Here is a 17,769-nt window from a genome sequence, read left to right on the forward strand (position 1 = left end):
TATCATATTTAAAGTTCTAAATATACATCTCTCTACGTATTAACACATAATTTTATATACCACAAATTTAAACTTTAACTCAAAACCCGACCAGTTCTTCTTGACTCATACCAACAGTAAAATTTGTCCCAGATTCCAAAATAATCTGTTTCCGTCTTGTCCTTTAATTCCATAGTTAGCCTGTCCATGTCCGCACATGGTATTACTATACAAAAATATGATAAAGGAACACTCTATCTAATGTTACACATCTTCACGGCCGCCAGACTGACCTATGCTCAAAATTGGAGAAACAAAGAAATTCCTACTGTTTATTAACTATTATTAATTGTATATTCTTTTCTAAAAAATTTATGAACCAAGACAACACGCTGTACACCAGGCACTAAGGTTGTTATTGTAAAAAACCAATAGAACTTTTACAAAAAAAAATGTATGCTATTCTAGATGATCAAAGCAATACATCTCTAGCCAAGTCCACCTTTTTTGACATTTTCAGCATCAAGGGTCCTAGCTCCTCTTACTCCCTCAGGACCTGTGCAGGCACTGCTGAGTTGGTGGGGAGGAGACTACTGTCTTCAACATAGAATCCATAGATGGCCGTACTTGTCTACTCTTGCCTACCTTGAGCTAGTGCAACCAGATTCCAGATCGACAGGCAGAAATCCCCACACCAGATGCAGCAGTGCACCAATCCCATCTGAGATGCATAGCCCATTTCCTCTCAGAATGGGACGAGGAAGCCCAAATAACCTGCTCCTGGAAAGAGACATCTTACAGGTCCACAAAGTAAGAGAGCAGATTAATGGTTCCCACAACACTCCTTAACGCTCAGAGGCTTGAGCATTGGTGGGTCATCATAGGGGACATCTGTCTGGGAGCCATATGCAAACCCGCTTCAGTTAGTACCATGTTTACCAGCACGCTTGATAAGCAACATCCATTCTTTTCCAACCATGCCACAATCACTTCCTCATAAAGGACCTGCCAAATAGCACCCATGTGCCCTGTCCCTTCACAGTGACCAAGACCACGTAGGGTACACTGTCATTTGCAGAATAAAGGAAGACCAGCAATGTCTCTGTAGGACAGACTCTTCCTACAAATAATGGAACAAGTAGTAATAAAAGAAGAGTCAGATCATTGGGTTGCACCCCTCTAATTTAGACTCCAAAAGACAGTGCCTAATAAGGAACAGGTGTTTAAGTGGTTTGCTTCTCTCAGATGCAATTTCCTGAGAAAACCAGAAATGAGATCACTTCTTTGCTTTCATGGGAAAGCTACTTGAAAATGATTGTGCTGAATTAGCCCGTGCCTAACGACGATAAGGAATGTTGGTACCTGCCCTTATTTGGGGTATGCCAGATTAGAGTGGCGTTTGACTCCAGCTGTAAGCAAGAAGGTGTGTGTGTGTGTGTGAGAGAGAGAGATTTCTTTCCTAAATCTCCCAACTTGGAGATTTAGGAAAGAAAAAGCCTCAACTCCATTTGTAGAGAAAATATATGCTTTTACTAAAGGCCAAATGTTTACAGTGTAAGTAAAGGCAGATCTGACTATTTAGGTATAAATTGGGTAATTTTCCCTTCTCCCAGGACCTCCCCCTTGGTCATCTGGTCAGTGTCCAATAGTATTCAAATTAAGTGTTTTGGTAACAGTTCTAAGGTTTGGCGCCTCTGATGGGTGTTTGCATTCCATTCTCACTTGTGTCTCTGGATCTCTCAACTGTTGTCTCTGATTGGCACCGCTGTTTCCTGTCATTCCCCCCTCCCTGTGTTCCCTTGCCCTACTTCCCCCTCAACCCTTTTATTGCAGGATGCCACCAATGCGCAGCGAAGCTGAAGCGATGTAATGGCAGATCTGACAGTGTCACTAAATGACATCTTCCCTCAGGCCCAGACCTTAGTAACAGACTCATGGAAGGACTCCTGTGCTTTCATAAAAATTCTGTCATATTCATGGCAGACATCCAGCAGATGTTCCACAGCTTCCTCATTAAAGAGGAACACAGGAATTTCTTGAGGTTCTTCTGGTTCAGAGACAACGACCCTTTCAAAGACATTGCGGAATACCACATGAGGGTGTATATCTTTGGCAATAACCCCCCCCACACACACACACAGTTGCTATTTTCGGGGCTCAGACACTCAGCTCAGAAAGGTAAGTCAGTTTATGGGCCAGACATCAGACACTTTGTAGAGAAAGACTTCTATGTAGACAATTGCCCAAAATCACTGCCCACTGATGAAGCAGCAATTGGTCTCCTTAAGAGAGCATAGGAAATACTAGCCTGTTCAAACTTAAGGCTCCACAAAATTGCTTCCAACAGCAGAGAACTGATGGAGGCCTTTCCCTCTCAAGATCACTCTAGACTTAGATTCTGATTCTCAAAAGTGGGACGATCTTAAGATTCCTTTGAGTCAACCCTCAATGTGTTGCCAACCTCCCAATATCACTAATGCAACACTGCAATTCAAGCATTTGAACTGGGCCTCATGAACTATCTAAAAGGGCTCCAAAATTCCTTAGAACCCAGAGACATTTTCTTTTCAGATCATCACAACCAATAATTTTAGTTAATTCATACTTATTTCTAAACCTTAAAAGCGGTTGGATTATAACATCATGGATATTTCAGGTTCATGTAAAAATCAAAACAGATTGTGTTGCCATGAATGTTTTCTGTGGCACCCAATTTTGCATTAGACAGCCACAAAAGCCCAACCAGATTCTAGCTTAGCAGTGAGCCTCTCAGATCACTTGAAACAGGAAGTCAGCAACAGTTAACTGGCATTAGCTATTCCTTTACCAGACCTCAGTTATCATGGGGAAGGGAAACTTTATGATACTCCTTAGAGTTCATATTTGCAAATTATGTCTAGCAAAGAAGCACAGAACCAGCGTAATTAAACTTTATTTTACAGAACTGACTAAAAGTCTATTGCGTTAATTTGGATTAAAATGAATAGAACCTTGGAATGTTATTCATAGCATGAAAACCAAATACATAACTAATAGTCATTTGGTGGTGATGTCGATCTGCAAGATATTATGCACATTATATATAATTTTAAAAAATCCATCGATGTAAGCAATTTATCCATGAAATAAGCAATTTTATAAACATTTTATGTTCAATTCAAAAATGTAACAAATGCTTTTTTGCACTTTAGAAAGATACAAAACAAGTATGATTTCCAGAGAGACACAGGAATCATTTCAAAAATTGCTCTATCAATCATAAATTAGCTTTTCTTTATGCATTTTGGACATGAATACTTTGTCTCCTGTACAAACCCTATTAATATTAATGGAAACAGTGCAAAAGCACCAAGGGTGCCATCCCCCATTAAAATTTACCTATTTTGTTCATTTTAAAGGTCACTGCTCATAAAAAAAAAAGTTAGATTATGTCCATAATCTGCAGATTGGCAAAGGGTACAGTATTGGGGTTGGGGAGAGCAATGGCAATATGTAAGTAAATTATAGAAATCTTAAAGGCAACATATGGAAAGAAAAATGTTTTACTGCATATTCTTATTTAATAACTTATTTTTTCTTTTTTTAGAATTTCCGTTTTCCCACTTATATTGTTAATGTAGCCTGAGACTCAAACCTTAAAATAACAGCCAGGAGGAGTGAGAGCTGTAAACCTTCTGAAGTTGTTCTGAGATACCAGCAAACCGTGACATTCTGACAAATTATTCTACCTTGCTCTCCTTTATTCTTTTGAAAGATTTAAAAAATATAAATAATTTTAGCAATGTATGGAACAAGTAGTTCTAAATTATCCATGTTTCAACATCTAGGCCTACAAACGACAGGTAAAATATGAAAGAATTGAGATGGGGCTTCCATCAAGGCAGCTGGGAAGAGTATTCCACATGAAACAGAACCTTTATAGAACTTCCCTCTAAAAAGGGCCACATTAAAACAAATGAAAGACACAGAAGGAACTGGTTCCCCAGCTGGATCCCCTGTGTTCCCCTTTGAACAAGTTCTCTGGAAGAACCACCAAGGGGGCTTCAGCTGATTTAGTCCATTGTGCTCTTTTGCATGGGGTGCAGCTGGAACTATGTGCTGCCTTCTTTAGGTGACGACGAGAGTTGAGGCTGCTGTAGAGGCTGTGTGCCTGTTGCTGTTTTGATAGAGTTCAAAGTTTTGCTGAACCAAGAGTTTTTGGCAGTTTGAATTTCACTCATAAGTGCTCCTCTCTGGTGTTCCAGTTCCTAAGGAAAGAGATGGATTTAGTGCTGATAAAAGAATGGTTTAATATAGCAGAGTAATCTGAGCTGGCATGAAGAACAAATGTAAATAAAAAATGGTGGGCCCCTCCTGATGCAAGAGATTGCAAGTCCCATTATCCTCCGTTGGCCATTAGGGATGATGAGAGTTCCAAATTTAAAGTGAATTTCAGCATATGCTATCTCTCACCTCAACTTATCTGACAAGACTATTGAGATGATAAGATAAAAGGAAAAATCCTTACAGTTCACTTTGACCAAATAAGTAATATTGTCAGGTGTGTCATTGTAATCTCTTCAGCCTGTTTCTCTTCACTGACATCCTGCCATAAAACACGGGGGGGGGGGGGGGGGGGGGGGGGGGGGGNAGAATGGGGATGTAGGGAGGAGGAATGACAGGAACCAGAGGTGCTAGTCCAGAAGAGACCAGTAGAACCAAGGACATGAGAGTGTGAGAATGGAATGCGAAAGCCTACCAAAAGAGGTGCCAAACCCTGAAGCTTTTACCAAAACACCTAATTTGAATACTATTGGACACTTATAAACTGGTCAAGTGGGTAGAGCCTGGGAGAAGGGGAAAAGGCAGGCTTTGCTTGGGAATAGTCAGATCCAGCTTTTCTTATGTTGTAACCACTTGTACCTTTTGCTACAAATGGAATCGAGGGTCTTTCTTAAGTGTCCAAGCTGGGACAAGCCTGACAGATATATTATACCTGGGTCTAGGCAAAAACATATCCTGAACAGATATTCTTTAGGTGCAAAGATTAGAGGCCATTTCTGCTAGAATATCAAGACTCTCTTCTGCTGTTTCAGAACCAGGCAAAGCTAGTTCTCCTAGGGGACCAATTGATAGCCCAAACTTGTTAAAGCAGTTGTTGCTCCTGGAAATCAACTTTTCACTCCTCAAATTTTCCACCAAATTTAGGTGAGCACAATTGGCCAGCCTTGCCTCTAATGCTGATATAAAAACTATGCAGTATTACGAAGAATGGCCGTAGGACTTGGGTTTGGCTTGTATTTGTCTCTTGCTATTCTATAGGAGAGTAGGCCTCCATTTTTCTAAATCTTGCTATGACATCATTTCAAACCAAACTAGCACTGGAACAATCCTTGCAAGATTAGACTGTTTCTAGATAAAACTCCTAAACTTGACTGGGTGGACTTTACAAACCCTAATAATTAGCATAATTATCTTGACACATGGGATGCTTCAAAATAAGGTTTTTATTGCATACTTGTTTTGTCTTAATCATGGAATGTTATGGAGAAATCAACATATGTTTTTTCAGCTTAATCATATGCTGTTTTCCATAGCTTTTTCTGTTCTCTCCAATAATGATCTTTTGTACTTAGATATCCACTTTATAATAATAACTTACAGTAATTATGTAGCATGCTGCCGGCATTTGAAACTATTCTTATAAAGACAACAAAAATATATTTATAAAATTTGGTCACAATTTTGGTATTAGGAGTGATCTGAATCAAATCAAATTTAATCTATGCCCTGCTTAGAAAGATTTTGATCATGAATAAATCTCTGAAATATAAACAAACAAATAATAAAAACAAAACATGTAATCAAATAATTAAAAAGATAAAAGTAAGAATATATGAAAAGCAGCATTTGCATCTTCTTGCACCAAAGGTGGTGCTTGTTAGAAAAGCAAAGGATCTGTTTCTAGTCTCCCCAAAGTCATATGCATATCCTAATACATCTACTAGAAGCTGTAGTGGCACAGTTGTTAGAATGCAATATTGCAGGCTAATTCAGTTCACTGCCAGTTCGATCCTGATGGGCTCAGGGTTGACTCAGCCTTCCATCCTTCCAAGGTTGGTAAAATGAGGACCCAGATTGTTGGGAGCAATCGCCTAGAGAGGGCTGTAAAGCACTGTGAAGTGATATATAAGTCTAAGTGTTATTGCTATTGGCTACCTTATCTCATGAGGCCTACAAATAATACCTTTTTGTTAATGAAGGCTTTCATAAGGACAGCCTTTAACTTTCAAAGACCATCATGCAGGAGAAAAAACAAAATCCATTCTTTGCACGTTGAGCGATGCAATGACAATCAGTACATTTAACAATGCAACAAAATGTTTCCAAAATAACATTACCTGTATTTTGCATTTGGCTTCTACAAGTTGTAGCTTAGTCTGTGCCAAGTCCAGTTCCATCTCTCGCAGTTGTTTCTTAAGAGCATCTTTCTCATCATCTGAATCTTCTCCTGACCTTTCTTTAGCAGCAGGCACTTTTAGTGTTCCTTCTTTACTGAAAATTTCACTACAATGTTTGCAAGTCATCACTTTTCCCTGAAATAGCCAATTACAGGACCAATTAATAACCATGATGCAAAAATAAAATCAGAAAAGTCCAACCATATTCATTATATCAGTCTGATATTCTGGTGACTAGTCACTGAGCAAATAAAATCAGATGATCCATGTTCATCTCAGCCAAGAATATTATCTAATATGACATTAACAAGAGTAAATCTATTACAGACTATGAGTATCACTGGGTATGAAACATATCTTACTATATATCATACATAATCATACTACATACCTTACTATATTTTTAATACTATACCATGCTGCATAATGCTTCTTTCTGGGATTACTATAAAATTGTATAATATAAAGTTTATATATATATTTAACATAAATGTAATAATATAAGGAATGAAGAACTAGTGATCTAGGAAACTTTTTTTCTCTTTCCATTACTATAAGATTATCTGGAGTTTTTATTTTGGGAATGTTCCCAATTTACACTTTTAAAAGGAAGAATATATAACACACTAGTGTATTGGTATGTGAAAGCAGAGAGTTGTGGTTCTCACTGTGTCAAGAAGCAACACCCAAATAAGGAGACGCATCTGCAAACCAGGCCAGACTAAATAATCTAGTAGATTTTGTTCATGTTGCCCCTTGACAGGAGAACAGCATACTTACTGAAACTGCAGCAGTATTGTCATTTTGTATTTTCTAAAGAGTACGCCTATGTGTTAGTGGGAAAATGACTGAACAATGAAGCATCCTATATACTGTGCTTCAGTAAATGGAAAAAGGCAGTTAGAAGAGAGCAATAAATTGTAGCCCAACTGAGCAAGAACAGGAGATATGAGAAAATGTTCACAACAGAGTTAGCACCTGATTCATTGCTAGCTCTTCGGCACTAATCTTGGGATCACGATTATTTTTCAAGAGCTGCTTCTGTTGACTTGCGTAGCCTATGGGCTGTTTGGATTGCAGATGCAAAAATGGAAGACAAAGTTAGGGCCCTCACTGAAACAGGATGGAGACCTGTTCCCATTTCTTTGTTTGTAATATGTCTTGGTTTAATTTTTGTTAGAACTTGCTAACAAAGAATCTAATTTGTATTGTACTGTTTGCCAATTTGATGGACATCCCTTAGTAAGACTCTAGTTGTTCAATAAACCGGTGTATTATTGATATGTTCAGTAATGTTTTGGAAAACATTATGATTGAGAATAATATAAGATTATTGTGATTCTACTGTTTGAACCAGTTATTTTCATTCATTTTTTAATTCCTGCTTATTCTGATTACTAGTAATGTCTGCTGACAACTCCCACATTTCTTTTGCAGATCCTTGGATTCTGGGTGCTTTTTCTCTTTCTTTGTAATCAGTGTCAACTGTACTTAGAAGGTTGTTTTTAGAACCCTGTGAAATTCTTCTAAGTATCTGTGATGGTTATATAACAATTTGGTCTTGGTTTTTGAGTAGATTTTTTAAAATTAGTTTTACATGGTGATTTGATGAAAAGGCTGCACCAGAGTAGACATCTCAACATTCCTTTGATTTAATCATAGGTGTCTTTAAATTTAAAGTGAGGCGTTATAAGCTAAGAGAAATCAATTCTCACCTTTACAACTTCAAGTTCTTCCTTACTGGCTACTTGTTGTCTTTCTAGTCTGCTACTCAACTGGGAACAAATCTAAAAGAAGGTGGAATATTTTAAATAGGACATCCTTTTCAAATAAATTTCAAAAATTAAGCATCCTTTAATACAATAGCAACATTTTTAAAATGAATCAGTTCCTTACAGTGTATCAACTCTGTCAAGGGTCATTCACACTCAACTGAATGATATTTCCAGGATTATTAAAACTAAGCTACCACAACTATTCGTATGAGGGTCATGATAAGCAATCTATAATATTGCCTATTGCAAATTTTGAACATGGAGAAAACATGCTTGTCAACTAGACTTTGCTGGTTGGTGGCTAAAAAGTAAATTTTTAACTTATAACAGGTTGAGATTGGAACTGGGAATTAATTAGCGCCTATATGTTAGTATTTTCAGTTAAAAATACTAAAACACAAACACTAACAAAAAACTGCATTAGGGATTATACAGAAATAAAACCCTAAATATATTATCAGGGTAAAAAGAAACATAGCAGAAATGAAATAAAAAACATTTGCTACAGTTTGAAATCAAAACAAAGCTATGGCTGGACAAGACCAAATCATAGATGCTAAAATTCAAATTACTTGAAAATCCAGGAAAAAAACATTTCAGGCTTATTCTTTTTAAAATGTTCTTTGAGTGGTCAATGGACACAAGTGCTAATCTTTATTCTATTTTGAAATTCCAAATAAAATTGAACGGTTGATTTCATGTCAGGTACTGCATTTCTTAAAGATCCAAAGGTTCCATGTACCTCTGATGCTGTTAAAGCACCTGGGCCATACTGTTTCAAAGTTCTACCTAGAAATTAATGTACTTAACAGAATCTTTCCAAGTTATATAAACTTAAAAGGGAACTGAAAACTTAACACCTGTCCCCCAAAATTCAACATAATTACTTGTTTGTATTCTGCAATGATTGCACTTGTCTTCTTTATTTCAGATTCCGCCTTCTCCAACTGCTTTCTGAAGATCTCCTTCAGCTGCATAAAGAAAAAAAATCAATTAACACTAATCTTAGTCAAACAACTAAACAATCTAGATAACTAGAAGATATCTAACAATTTTGAAACATACTTTGTATCTAAAAAAAGCTACTGTTCTATACTACCATTTCATATCTTTGGTACATTGCTGAGCATCATTGAATTGCAGTAGGATAGAAATGTGGACATAAATAAACTGAAAATGCTGAGCTATAACTTATTTTAGGAGATTAAATTATCCATTTAATTTCTAGAATAACAAAATATTGCTATCTTAATTAAAAGTCATTTCATCACATAAAAGTGTGCCTTATTGTGAAATTCCTGAACCGGAAGATAAGAGATAAGATAACCTTTATTGTCATTTTTTACTGTGAGCACACTGGCACACATTAAAAATCAAATTCTGTTGCCCACTTTCAAGAAGTTATTGACTTGCACCGGGATCTCTCATAAATTTTTAACCCTGCATTCAAACTAATTCCAGTGTGTTGAATATATAGAGTAATGAATTGGCTATTAATCAGCTGTAGCTAATTTTTTTTAAATCCTTTGAAATATGATTTATGTTGATATATATAAATAGTGTTAACTCTGATTTTTCATTCAAGAGGTGCAAGAATTCAAGGATAGGTAACAAAAGGAACAAGTAGGAGATGACCAAGCTGAGCCCAAGGGTGAAGTCAAATGCATCATCAGTTTGGAATCTACACCCCCGTAAGAGATCTAAGTCCAGCACCCCTTGAAGTCTGTTTTATCTGGTGCCTATCCGCCTTAAACATTAATAGTTCAGATTCTTGGGTATAGATAGTATGAAATAAACTTGTAATAATTTTGAACTCTATCCTGGCTCCTGACTCTTGCACCTGACAGAACACATTAGCTTAAGCATCTTAATGCTCTTGCTAGTTATGCTAACCATACTGATTAATAAAGACACCATAGTCATACTAATTTGTTTCCTAATATGAGTTTCAAATCTGTCCAAGAACTTTAGGAACTATTTTCATTCGTGATATTCAAAAAGCAAATACCTCAAGGAAAGGTTGTTCTATGTAACTGAAACAACAAGATTAATGTACATTAAATGTTTAAGAGAATCAAAATCTCTTTACATTAAGAGAATGGTACTTTCTCTGTTCCCTTCTCTTTGGTATGACCCCATGAATCAGTGGAACTCCTTTTACCTGTGCTGTTTCTTTTTCCTGTTTTCGCTTCTCCTCTTCAGTTTCCACTAGTTTTTGTTTGGTCAGGAGCAGTTCCTTATTCAAAACATCTGCTTTATCTTCAGCCTGAGAATTTCAGAGTGACATGGACTGAGCAATGAGATCCCCTGAATAAGCATGGGCAATGCAGACATGGGTCCATAAATAACATATGGATATAGGTGCAATTGGGGTCTATCCCTCCCCCAAATTCTGGAACTCGGGTTGTAAAAGATTCTCTGTGATACATATATCTATATTGAAAGATCCAAAGCCAACATTTCCAATCCAATTATTTTTATTATTCTGCCAGTAGTTAACAATTATTTATACTTGTAGTATCCAAACGTAACACTAACTCTGCTTTTTAAAATAATTTTATTAAGGTTTAAAGTTTTCAATTCTGTAAAACATTTCAGTTTTAATATTATATGTAATAATATTGGCTACTATTATTACTGAATAGTAAATGATTATACACTTTAACAAAGAAACCATTATATTAAAAAAATCCATATAGTGGAGGGGAAAAAGAAAATAATAATCCTATATTAAATCCCTTAGATCAGGGGTCCCCAACCTATGTGCCGTGGCCCACTACTGGGCTGAAGCCTCTTGGCCAGCAGGCCGCAGCAATGACTGGCCGGTGTTTTCTATTTTGGTTTATTTATTTCTTTGTTTTAACTATTGGACTCTGATTTCCACAGAAATTTAGTTTTAGAGCAAGGCTTCTTACCTGGTCCAAGTCATTTCGTAGAGCAATTTTACTTGTTACAAGTTCATGAGCAAGGTCATCATTCTCTTGCTCAAGTCGCATGCTGGCTTCCTGAAGCCTGCGATTCTCTCTCTGCAGAAAAAGAAGAACCAACAAACAGAAAGTTAACAGAACAGATAAGAGAAAAGAGAAGGTGTATCCATTTATACTGTAGAAAAGAGGTTTAGAAGTTGCTAATTAATTGCATCCATCAAAAGCTAAGCAATTAATGATATAATGATACACTGGTTCATCAGTCAACCAGATTAAGCTCAGGTACTCAATGTCATGTTTGTATTTGATAAGTATTCTATATGTAAATGTCATATTTCATAATTATTCCCATAGATCATGTAAAATACTTATTTTATCTTGAATATAAAAAGCATTCCCTCCCTGACATATTATGCCTTGCCTTAAGAAATATCCACAAATAAGGAATATTGTTGACAGTTTACTCTGCTCCCCATTTTAGTTTTTTTACCTTTTAATATATTTTTATATGTACTTTTATTGTATTATTTTTTATTTTTGTACCTTACCTTCCTTATGCTGGTTTTAACAGTAATAAAGATTTGATTTGATACTGAAGTTGAATTAATAATATCTAAAGCATGCTTAATGTCTTTTTCTGTCTCTGCAGCAGGACTTATGACATAAGATTTTGAAGCTGCTAGCTTAACTCAATCTTGTCTTCAAAATGCTACTTTCATTACTTCTACCATCTTGATTTTTTTAAATTCATAGAAGCAGGAATCAAATTATATACATGCAATCTCTTAAAAAGGAACAAATGTAAAAACAAAACAGGCTTGCTTGAGAGATAGACAACAAGAGTTACATGTCTACCTATTCAAAGTAAAAAGCAAAGTTTTAAAATGAAGAATTTACACAAAAGGTATATAGGCAGAGTATTTTATTTTAACCTTGGAACTAATCGTGACAAAATATATGTTTGTGCATGGTTACGCATAAAATAGGAACATATTTTGTTTAGCAGTCAGAACAAAACAGCCCTAGTCAAGTGTTCCGTGTTCTAAGGATGGAACAGACTTTGAACGTATCACATTTTCTCCATCTAGAATAAAAAAATCAAGTAAGGGATGCCCTTCATGCCCATAGTAGTATTGAAAGCCTGTTCAAATGTGGTATGAAAACTTTCCCCTACTCTTTAAGTTTTTTATTGCAAATAGAAAGAACACGAAAGTATTTTGGTCTGTGGCCACACATGGTGGTACTGGGACTGTTCCAGTCCAGAAGGCTGCTGCAATTAATGCCTGACTGTTGCCTGAGGTTGGTTCCTGGGAGAAGGGGGCACTATAAAGCACAAAGTTATCCCCTCCCTCCTTTTTCCACAGCAAAAAAATCACATACACACACACACACACAGCACTTATTGTGGCCACTTCTAGGTTCTGAAAAAAATTGTCAGCAAAAATTGCACATAAATAAGAAATATTTAAAATGCTATAATAGAAAAATACTACTAAAAATACTACTTTTCAAAATCAGAAATTAATGTAGATGACAAGTTTAGAGAGTATATGTAACAAGGCCCAGTAAATCAACCCAACAGAAAATCCTTAATTTTTAATGTCCTTTGAAAGCTCAACATGAATACAACATGAGTTTCAACATGAGTTTTTAGAGTGCATGCGTTAATACATACATCATATCTGAACTAGTGAAATGCAACCAACAATGCATTTTTAAAATACATCCTGAAGCTACATATCAACAAAATAAATGTCAAAGTTTAACCAAATGAACTGTGAAGATATTGTGAAAATCTTTAAGTTGGTTTGCTAAACTTTGCTGTGCAAGTATAGTGCACATGCACTCTGCATTTCCTCATGTCTTGTTGATTTTTAATCTCGATGATTTTTATCACTGAAAAAACATCATTTCTTTTTAAAAGGCATCATGAAATTTAACATCTAGAGAACAAATACCATGTATAGAATATAAAACCTATGCAAAAAAGTTACAAACCCATTCCAATATGCTACAATGTTAGTAGTTCCATGTATAACTGATAACAACTGTTACAACACTTATGTATGAAACACAGTGGTTCATGCACATAATACATGATTGGATTTACCTGCCTTATTTTATCTCCACTGAACTGCTTCTTTATGCGGGGACATTGGCATTCTGTTGATGGCATTCATGAACTCTAATTTCCCTACAGCGAAGAATATTTAAGAAACAACAATTTACTTACCCACTTGACAGACAATGACATAAAGTTGCAAGTGATCCTCTTCTCCTTTTCTCTGGCCTGGAACCTGTTCTGCTGCGATCCAGAGAACTGCCTCCATGTGCATGTGCTTTGAATGGTATGGGGCCTCTTCAGAATCACTGCACCTTGACTGATTGGGACCTAGCAACATCCTTATGGGCTGTGCACGAAGGAGGGGGTAAGAGTAGGTGGGAGAGCTTTGAGAGAAAGCTGGCAGAATACCATTTTAACTTAGGTGGGGCAATAGATAGGCCCCAGCACCGATTTACTCAGGTGATCCTTGACTGAATCTCTTTGTAATGTATATCACTCAGGGGAAAGAAGCCAGGGCTCACCCTAATATGAAATTAATAAAGGCTTTAGAGAAGCAGACCAGCTGCTATCGAACGGACAGCACTCCCAGTGGACAGATGGCTGCCTGTGATTTGAAGGGTGAAGTAAGGGATTATCTCTCAATTGCTCTCCAGTGGCTTCATAATAAAAAGGATGTCTTAAGAAAGAGGGTGGTACTTCCCAGTCAATATCTGCATGTGAACAATGGGATATTACTTGCCCTGGATCTCTCATTCAGGATGCAGGAACATGCTACTGATCAACTTTTATCAGGTACAGCAGTCCAAAACGGGCAATTTTTTTTTATTTTCTTCAAGCTCACATAGTTTGGCTTCTGTTCTTTTGGCAATGCAGCAAAGATGTTATCCCAAGATGAGGCTGGTATGCTTAGGCATGCCAAGAAAATTTCCAGGCTGGAAACAGAGTCCTGTTTCCTGCTACTACTATTATGGGTGTTATAAGCCTGTCTTCTCTTGGATACAGCCTTTTCTCCCTTACTGTTTCTGAGCCTCATTTGCAACAAGGAACTTTGTCTACAGGAGAGAGATCTGTTCCTGATCAACGTTCCTTCACCTTTGGGTCACTTCCTGGAATTACTCAAAGTTTTTCTTAAAAAATGAACTGAAAGCAAAAACTGACTCATGTTGTATAGCATAAGCATAAAGACAGCTTCAATTATTTCTCTACTGCTGGGGATCAAAGGGACATGCATTCAAGTGCTGAAAAGTTCATCAGCCACATCTGCAATATACATAATTTTCAATCTGATGCCTCTGAACCATCTTACTGTTTGCTCACAAATGACGGTTTTACTTACTGCAGGTTCCCTATTGCTGCTACTAGTAGCTGGATAGTTTTCTATCAAAGGTGGTGTAATAAATCCTTGCAGTGTGCAGGTGTAGGATTTAATCACCTCTTAGGCACCTTCCAACTCTATGATTGTATGACAGTAGAAGATGCCTAAGAAGGTGCTTAAGAATTCGTGATGTTGAAAAAACATTGGTGTCTCATCTGTTGCAAGAGCCTCACCAAATGGCTCCTCCTCTACTTTGCTGATGATAATCTACTGATTACTCTGCATCACCTCTATCACTGTTTGTGATCTTCATTCACAGGATAGGGTAATTCTTCATTCCCTTGTCCCTCAAACTCAGCTTCTTAGTTTCTAAGGGAGGGTAGAGGTAACTCACTATGACTACTGGTACACACTATGATGACAATTGATGCCACTATTTCTGCTGCAAGAAGTATTACCAATTGGCCTTTTATCTGATTGTAACTTCCAAGTCATCTTTTTTTTAAAGTTAGGATTTCATGGAAGGGGGAGGATTATATGGCCACCATCTAACTATAAGAATTATTCCACCCCCACCTCAACAAACAGGGGTAGAGCAAGTAAAAGAGGTATGTCTTCAGGAGAAGATAAATTTAAAAACAGAGAAGGATGATCTCTCTCTTCTATCCAGCACTCAACATTGCTTTAAAGTTCACTACTAGTAAAGCAAGCAATAGTAGCCATATTGCTACTGCTTGTAGTTGGCCAGCCAGTGGAAGGGCAGTTGATCTCCTCCTCCTTCCCTATTGGCAGAGCAGAGTCCCCCCTTCGCTCTTTAGCCCTCAGACTTCTTATAAGGAATTCTGCTCTGCTCTGCCTTAGCATTCCATCCCCAGAATACCCCACCCAGTCTAAGCCAACCAATGCAGATACACAACTGGCTAGACATGGAAAAATATTCTAAACCAATAATCACAAAACCCAACATCAAATTGCTGAGCAAGGAATAACACTGAGCATGTCAAGATGTCGCTCAAAATGAGCAAGTCTTGTTCTGAGTACAGTATGTTTTGTGCAAAGCTCGAAACAAAACTCTCGCAACATATCTGTTTGAATTCAAGTTTGGAATATATGAAAAGGCAGCTTCAAGCACAGAAAGTTTTGCACACCCTAATGCTTGGTAGAATACAGAAGAGCTATTGGATTAAGTAAAAAAGTTTTATAGATACATACTTATTAAACATTATTTTAATCTGGAAAAATAATATTCTGATGTTTAGCAATATATCATTGCTCAATTACAAAATAAATATAATGGAAGTGCATATATTAAAGTATGGAAGTATTACCTAAGTCCGTGGTGGCGAACCTATGGCACGCGTGCCACAGGTGGCACGCAGAGTCCTCTCTGTGGGCACACCCGCCATTGTCCCAGTCCTAGGCCTTCAGCTGGGTTTTATAAAACCTTTTCGCTTTAGGCCTCCGCCGTGTGCAAAAAAAAAAAAGGTTCAATCAATCAATCAATTTCAACTTCTCGCGGGGAAAAAAAGATCTTGCAAAGTTGGAATTGATTGATTGAACTTTTTAGTCCCACCAAGTCTGCCATTACCACCACAGCCACGCCCACCCAATTGGCCACACCCACCCGATGGGCCATGCCCACCCGGCACCAGACGATACATAAGTGGGTTTTGGGTTGCAGTTTGGGCACTCGGTCTCTAAAAGGTTTGCCATCACTGACCTAAGTGATAAGGGATTTTCCATATTCAATTAAAATACTGTTAATGTTTTTTTGTTTTTATTTTTCAAATACACATTAAAAAAGTATATAACTTTAAAAACAAAATATGGCAGATAATGAACAAATCTCAAATAATATATCTAAAATATCATATGGCTAATATATTCTAGCACACAATTGAAAACTTAAAATACTATAAGACATTTTATACACAGTTTGTAGTCAGAACATAACTTTATTGAACTTTAAAAATACTTTGTTAATATAATTAAAATCAATAAGAGGGAAAAAAGAAAACTATAAATAATAAAGAATACATTTGTAAAATATGATAAATAATATGGAGACTACATCAAATTAAAATATTCCATTTCTAGAAATGGTTTCCAAATAAGATTGAGTTCTGCATCAGATTTACTTCTTTAATATGAAGTAATTCCAGATATTAAAGCAAATTCCATTATTTGGTTAAGTATTTTTTGATAGTCGAGAATAAAATCTTTGTCAGTAAAAAGCAGATAGACTCAGCAAAACCAGGACCATGAAATACTTCTCTAAAAATTCAAAAATCAAAGACAAGAGCAGTCAGTGTTTAAGGTGGACACAGATAATCCTAGGATTCATTACAACTACTTCTGTAGTCAAATTACAAAGGGCAGTAAAGCCATTCCAAGAATGTTCAAAAGTGTGTTAAGTCTTTATTGAAACTAAACCTCTTCACATACAGGTAGTCCTCGACTTATGACCACAGTTAAGCCCCAAATTTCCATTGCTAAGCAAGATAGTCATTGAGTTTTGCCCCATTTCATGATCTTTCTCGCCACAATTGTTAAGTGAATCACTGCAGTTGTTATGTTAGTAACATGGTTGTTAAGTGAATCTGGCTTCCCCATTGACTTTGCTTGTCAGAAGGCTGCAAAATGACCCTGGTTCATTGCGACCATCATAAATACAAGCCAGTTGCCAAGCATCCAAATTTTTTTTTTTTCAATAAAATTTTTTATTATTTTCATCATAAAAAGAAAACATACAAATACAACACAAATATAATATAGAACCCGCATCCCCCACCCACCCCCCGAGACTTCCCAAACCTAATCCCAGGATAATATTCAAATATAAGTAAACAATTAATAATATCTCTAACTCCACAAGGTATATAAATTCTGCATGAATAAAAGAAATATATACATAAAAAAGAACCAGTTAATTAAAAACCTAAATTATATTCCACTATTCTATGCTTCTTTTGTATATAAACAATCCATCTTCTCCATATAGATAAAAATTGTTCATTTGAGTGGTTCTTCAGATAAGCTGAAATCTTTGCCATTTCAGCAAGATGCGAGACTTTCAATCTCCAATCTTCCATTGTTGGTAAAGTTTTACTCTTCCAGTTTTGAGCTATCAGCAAACGGGCAGCAGTTAAACAGTACAACATCAAATTAATTTCTTTTACGTCCAAATTTTGTGTAATACCTAGGAGAAACAGGTGAGGCAAAAAAATAATCCTTCTTTTAAATATTTGTTGCAAGTTCCACCACAATT

General features: G+C 36.5%; 1 protein-coding gene across 3 annotated transcripts in view; it reads right to left on the reverse strand.

Moving 5' to 3' along the window:
* Nucleotides 1-2,893: 2,893 nt before the first annotated feature.
* RABGAP1L (RAB GTPase activating protein 1 like) overlaps nt 2,894-17,769 on the reverse strand; it is a 213,847-nt gene continuing 198,971 nt past the window's right edge. For all 3 annotated transcript variants that reach the window (XM_015831997.2, XM_015831999.2, XM_015831998.2), the window contains 6 exons: nt 11,110-11,220; nt 10,356-10,460; nt 9,082-9,165; nt 8,135-8,206; nt 6,360-6,554; nt 2,894-4,226 (listed from right to left, as the gene is read on the reverse strand). In XM_015831997.2, the coding sequence (XP_015687483.2) occupies nt 4,071-4,226; nt 6,360-6,554; nt 8,135-8,206; nt 9,082-9,165; nt 10,356-10,460; nt 11,110-11,220 (723 nt within the window). In that variant the 3' untranslated portion in view covers nt 2,894-4,070. The remainder of the gene's footprint in view (nt 4,227-6,359; nt 6,555-8,134; nt 8,207-9,081; nt 9,166-10,355; nt 10,461-11,109; nt 11,221-17,769) is intronic.

Source organism: Protobothrops mucrosquamatus, unplaced genomic scaffold, assembly GCF_001527695.2.
Source record: "Protobothrops mucrosquamatus isolate PMUCROS unplaced genomic scaffold, P.Mucros_1.0 scaffold_294, whole genome shotgun sequence".
Taxonomy (NCBI): domain Eukaryota; kingdom Metazoa; phylum Chordata; class Lepidosauria; order Squamata; family Viperidae; genus Protobothrops; species Protobothrops mucrosquamatus.